This window comes from Odontomachus brunneus, unplaced genomic scaffold (genome assembly GCF_010583005.1).
Source record: "Odontomachus brunneus isolate Ranch 3 - 2012 unplaced genomic scaffold, Obru_v1 Obru_scaffold_262, whole genome shotgun sequence".
Classification (NCBI taxonomy): domain Eukaryota; kingdom Metazoa; phylum Arthropoda; class Insecta; order Hymenoptera; family Formicidae; genus Odontomachus; species Odontomachus brunneus.
Window position 1 is genome coordinate 355560 of NW_022639712.1, and position 6133 is coordinate 361692.

The 6133-nt window shown below is 35.8% G+C and overlaps 2 protein-coding genes across 4 annotated transcripts in view; one reads left to right on the forward strand and one right to left on the reverse strand.

Moving 5' to 3' along the window:
- LOC116852937 (odorant receptor 13a-like) overlaps positions 1-6133 on the forward strand; it is a 12787-nt gene that overhangs the window by 3677 nt on the left and 2977 nt on the right. For 2 of the 3 annotated variants that reach the window (XR_004379883.1, XR_004379884.1), the window contains one exon: positions 25-144. Coding sequence is in view for 1 of the 3 variants with exons in the window: in XM_032833726.1 (XP_032689617.1) it covers positions 25-78 (54 nt within the window). In the remaining 2 variants the exon portion in view is untranslated. Of the gene's footprint in view, positions 1-24; positions 422-6133 lie in introns of those variants that run through there. The other variant, XM_032833726.1, reaches the window with a different exon arrangement.
- On the reverse strand, positions 3312-4178 carry LOC116852941. Its single transcript, XM_032833730.1, has 2 exons — positions 3584-4178; positions 3312-3499 (listed from the first exon to the last, which is right to left on the reverse strand). The coding sequence occupies exons 1-2, from the start codon at positions 3761-3763 to the stop codon at positions 3377-3379; spliced, it is 303 nt and encodes a 100-aa protein (XP_032689621.1). The 5' UTR covers positions 3764-4178; the 3' UTR covers positions 3312-3376.

Consider the following 6133-nt stretch of genomic DNA (forward strand, 5'->3'; position numbering starts at 1 on the left):
TGGGATATCTTTTATTTTTTTCAGATTCTAAAAACATCTGCTGCATATTTTAATATACTTCGAAGTATAACCATTTAAATGCGCTTCTGTAATCGAGAGTATAATGGAAGAATGAGAATGTGAAAGACGTTCGGAAAATGAAGGGTAAAAATATTATATTAATCAATTATCTAGTCATCAAATCGTATGTGACATTTGAAAATTGCCAGCCAAAATTTACTTTTTACGAAATAAGCGAAAAATTCAATTACTGTTTAAAAATAATATCTGTAGTTGATTTTTAAATTTAATACCGGATTCATATTTGTAGAGAATTCATATTTGTAGAGAATATTATTAGAGTTACTTGGTAATATTTCAGCATAAATCTCTACTATATATGGAAGAAATTAAATTACTTGAAAGTTATTTTAAATGTATAAGCACTGTTTTAGTCTTTCACTCTTGTTGTAGAACTTCTTCTCTACTGGAAAGTTAACCCTTGAATGACAGTTGAAATTTAAAATAGGAACAATATAATGTAGTAATTGACACATTATTTTTAAAATTTTATTCTCTTCCTTAATTTTGTACCACTTATGTCAGCGTATACGTATGAAGAATTACACACACATATTTTACATACCATTAACTTCTAATGTGAATTTTAATTTTCGATTGATGACTTTTCGAGAATCCAAAATTTTTATAGAATATCAACGTATATTATTTTACTATTTCTTTAACTATTTTACGATTTCATGATTAAAATTACGGATTTCAATGGATATAGAAGCTAAGTCCGATGGAGTCACTTTCTGATGTCGTGAAAGCTAGCGAATAAAAATATTTTCTAGACGAAAGCAAAATCGACCTTACAAAAGCAAGTTGCTTTACAAACTTTGTTACGTTTAATTTCTCTGACTCCCGCAATATTAGAGATTTGATGCGCGCAAGCGCATTCTAATGGCAAGTTTACCTTATTGCGGACTATTACTTCAACGATCAGTCCTGATTTGACTCGCGGCTTATCCGTTTTGCAGCTAGTACAACATTCTTCGGTGAATAAAGTAACTTTTGCATAGCAGGATCGCAAAGCGATCTTCATAATGTGCGAGGTGCCACACAATCATTACCAGAATGACATTAAGATTAGTTTGTAACTAACTCGCCACTTTTTATCCTTAATCGGTGTTTGGCCAAATTTTGATGGAAAAACATCTGCTTGCGAGAAAATTAGTAAGTTTCTGCGAATTTCTGTCTCATACACTTTTTTTTATTTCGCCCTGGTGCTCGGCACGGTTTATTGGATATTTGAAAAGAAGACTCGTGTTCGACTTCATTTGATTACAATGTTGCTCTATGGTTTCATTACTATAATCAAATATTATAGTTTGTCAAATCATGAAGATCAAATCAGACGCTGTGTAAAGTTTCTCGAAGAGGATTGGAAGAAGGTCGACAACGCGGGCGCAAGGAACGCAATGAATTTGCGAGGATCGGAAAGCGTTCCTGACGGAGCGGAAATTCCTGACTTAGAATATTAATGTGTAAAATGCGCTCCCTTAATGCTTACGTTTCGCATGCTCGCATCAGTCGATCTCGTTGTTTACTGGCGATTAGTAGCAAGCGAGCTCGCGACTTGCAAACATTTGGAGCATATAGAATATTGTCGGTATCTTTTTATGTGTTATCGAGGATTTTAAATCCAAAACGCATTTTTTAATTTTTTTAATTAATTTCTTAACTTCTTTCAAAACTTTTCTTTTTATTCGCAATAAAGAGACCACTTTCGCAGGCTGGTACAAATAAATATTACGAGCAAGATATAGAATATGTCACTAAACAGAGTCAATTTTTTCTACGAATACTTGGTGTTTGGCCTCTACTCTAAAGAGATCTGTCTGCCGTTGAAATGATATGTAAAATACTTCTAATAACAACCTGCTGCTCCCTTGTGTGCGTCATAGTCGTTCCTGGTTTTCTCTATTGTGTGTTCTACGTTGAGGAAGAGTCGCATGCCAAACTGACTATGATTGCTCCTATAATCTACTCATTTATTGCATTCGCTAAATACGACACTCTGATATACGAAGATGAGTATTATTTACTATTTTTACTATGAGTATGATATACTATTTTCATGTTACGGTTTTATCACGCTGTGATAAATATATTTCAGCTTTTTGCAATTAGTGGAGTGCACTTTTCAACATATATGTTTTATAGAAATATCAGGGACTACAGCAATAATTTGTATTCTATACTACTGCATATTAGTGGTTTGTAATTTTAATTCATTTTAATTTTATTAAAATTAAAAAATTAGAAGAAGTAAATTACAAGAATTTTCTGAAAAATGTGTTCATAAATTCAATATATTAAAATTATAAAAATGTATATTTTATATTATATTCCACATTTATATAATATATTATATAACAATATATATTATTACATATATAGTTATTACAAATATAGTTATTATAAATAATGTTATTATAAATAACGTTAAAATATATTGTGTTATAAAAGTATTATATATATATATTATATAATACTAGTATATAGGGTGTTTCACTTTAAGTAATATGGTCGATTATCTCGTGTATCGATGATATTATTGAAAAATTTTTCCAAAGAAAGTTTCATGACTTGAAGGGGGGCACATGATGAAAATATGGACTTGCCCTTAAGTGACCTTGTCCAAATCAGGTCAAGGTCATTAATGTTATTTTTAACGGAAACCCCTATTTTTTATTACATATTCTTGTAGCTTATCGCTAGAGCTTTCCAAAACACTATAATAAAGTTACCTTTCATTGAGTACTTTCCGAGTTATGGACCTTGAAAATTAAGGCAAGACCGATCACTGATGCGGCCAACTAAAGCAAGATCAATTTGAATATGTTTTTAGCCTTTGATAAGATATTCAAATGGAACTCCATTTTCATACAAACATAGCCTCAATCGTTTCTCAAAATTTTCTACTGTTGAAATTAAAATATTTTGAGGAATGCTACGACAAACATTAGTTATTCGATTTTTCATGTCTCCTGCAGATGTCGGCGGAGTTTTGTAAACAATATTTTTTATGTAGCCCCACAAAAATATCACACGAAGTTAAATCAGAAGACCATGGAGGTCACCGAATATATCCATATCTCCCTATCCATCTTTCATGAAAGATGTTATTGAAGTATTCCATCACAATACTATGAGAATGGGGTGGCGCATCATCTTGCTGCCATATTTTTATCGAGTAGCAAAATCAACCTCTTCTAAAAGCTCAGGCAATTTATTCTGCAAGAAAGAAAGTTTCCCCATTTAAACGGTTATCAAAAATGTATAGACCAATCAAATATTCATTTACAATTCCGCACCAAGTATTTAAACTCTAACGATGTTGATTATCAACACGTTGAGTCCAGTGAGGATTGTATGTGGACCAATAAATATATTTATGCCTATTGAGTTGTCCATTGTTATGAAATGAGTTTTCGTCACTGAAGAGAACATACTGAAAAAAAGTTAGATCTTCTCTTATCATTCGTAAAGCCTAACGACAAAATTGTCTTCTTAGCCTCATATCATTTTCACTTACATCTTGGGTTAAAGTGATATGGTAGGGATGGAATTTATGTCTTTGTAAAATCCTCCGCACAGTGACATAAGGAATTTCTAAATTACGTTGCAGTTCTCTACTCGAAATATGAGGATTCAAGTTTATCATTGCTAGAACTGCTAATACACGCGGATCATTAACGTTATCTTCATCTTTCATAATTAAGGTAACATGTTTGTCTTATGCAAATTGTTTCTTCGATTAGGTACATGCAATTACATCCTTGTATGTTTCATAAATGTGAGCGTCTGATGTACACATCTTAATACGTCTGGAATCGCTCATCTAGGATGTCTAGCTGCAAAAGTTCGTAAATTTCAGCTTTCTCTTTGTAATAATAGGCGGAGAAGGTAGCAGTTACATCTTGTGAACTGGAGTGGTATCGTCTTCCGGATAAGACGGCATGCAGATTCGTTTTAATGATGATTATGTCTAACAGACCAATGAAGATCACTGCTCGCAAACTTATTGTCCTGTCGTTCAAAACATTTGGCGATGTAAGAGAATGAATTCAAATGTAATTATAACAGCTTACTCGTATAGTGAACGTTTTTCGTCATGACATAAATGGAAAGAAAAGGAGTTATTATATACATATAAATATATATAAGGTGTAGTAAAAAGAAATTCATTATTTTTCCAATAGATGGCTTTAATAATGTGTATCTCGCGTTATATAAGTGCGATCGGTTTACACTAGATGGCGTTAGAAAGATAAGATTTCGTGCTAAAAAAAACTTCTCAGACAGTTTTGTAATTGTTTGACTCAGTATTGTTTGAGCGCGCGTCAAAGATGGACACCAGCAAAGAGAAAATACGCCATATTTTACAGTTTTGCTTCGATAAAGGCGAAAACGCAAACCAGGCGGCTGAAAATGTGAGTAGTGTTTATGGTCCTGATACTGTAACAGCCAATCACGCGCAATTTTAGTTTCGTCGATTCCGTTCCGGTAATTTTGATGTCAAAGATGCACCACGCTCTGGGAGGCCAATTGTCGAAAATGTCGATAAAATAATGGAAATCGTTGAGTCCGACCGTCATGTAAGCACTGTTTCGATTGCCCAGGAGCTAAACATTGCATAAAAAACCGTTTGGAACTACTTGAATAAAGCTGGATACAAAAAGAAGCTCGATGTTTGGGTACCACTCGAGTTAACGCAAAAAAACCTCATGGACCGAATTTCCATCTGCGAATCGCTGCTGAATCGCAACAAAATCGACCCATTTCTGCAGCGGATGGTGACTGGTGATGAAAAGTGGGTCACTTACGACAACGTCAAGCGAAAACAGTCATGGTCAAAACGCGGTGAGCCGGCGCAAACGGTGGCCAAACCAGGATTGACGGTCAGGAAGGCTTTGCTGTATGTTTGGTGGGATTGGCAGGGAATCATCCACTATGAGCTGCTCCCCTACGGCCAAACTCTTAATTCGGACCTGTACTGTCAACAATTGGACCATCTGAAGGAATCAATCACCCAGAAGCGGCCAGCTTTGGCCAATAGAAGAGGAATTGTGTTCCATCAGGACAACGCCAGGCCACACACATCGATAGTGACTCGCCAGAAGCTCCGGGAGCTTGGTTGGGAGGTTCTTATGCATCCATCTTATAGTCCGGACCTGGCACCAAGTGATTACCACCTGCTCCTGTCTATGGCGAATGATTTTGCTGGTGAAAAATTCGCCTCAAGAGAAGCTTGTGAAAATCGACTGTCCCAGTTTTTTGCCAATAGGGACAAGGGTTTCTATGAGAGAGGCATAATGGAATTACCTTCAAAATGGCAACAAGTTATCGAACAAAATGGTGCATATTTGACTTAAATCGGATCATTCTAACTATGCTAAATAAAGCCTTCAATTTCATGCAAAAATAATGGGTTTCTTTTTACTACACCTTATAAATAAGCGTATGTTTGTATACACACACACACACACACACACACACACACACACACACACACACACACATAAATACAGGGTGTCTCACACTTTCCTCCGGGAATTTTGTGGGGACGTAGAATGGGTTGATGTGAATATAAAAGTCCTATACCGTTTTGCGATATTCGCAATAATAATCGAGATATTAATTAAAAAAGATTAAGGAAAAACGCACACTGAATGGTAGAGGACGGACCGCTCGAGTCACAGCGCGGTCCAGTAATAAAGCGCGCAGATGTCGCGCGCGGATGTCGCACGCGGTGATTGGAAGACCATGCATCACTGCTTATTCTTATCTTGGCGCGGTACGGCAAGACATAGAAGCGCAGCAGTGTAAATATAGGCAGTGGTGCATTGTCTTCCAATCACCACGGGCGACATCCGCGCGCTTTATTACTGGGCCGCGCTGTGATTCGAGCGGTCCGTCCTCTACCATTCAGCGTGCGTTTTTCCTTAATTTTTTAAATTAATATCTCGACTATTATTGCGAATATCGCTAAACGGTATAGGACTTTTATGTTCACATCAACCCACTCTACGTCCCCACAAAATGCCCGGAGGAGAATGTGAGACACCCTGTATATACAGAATGA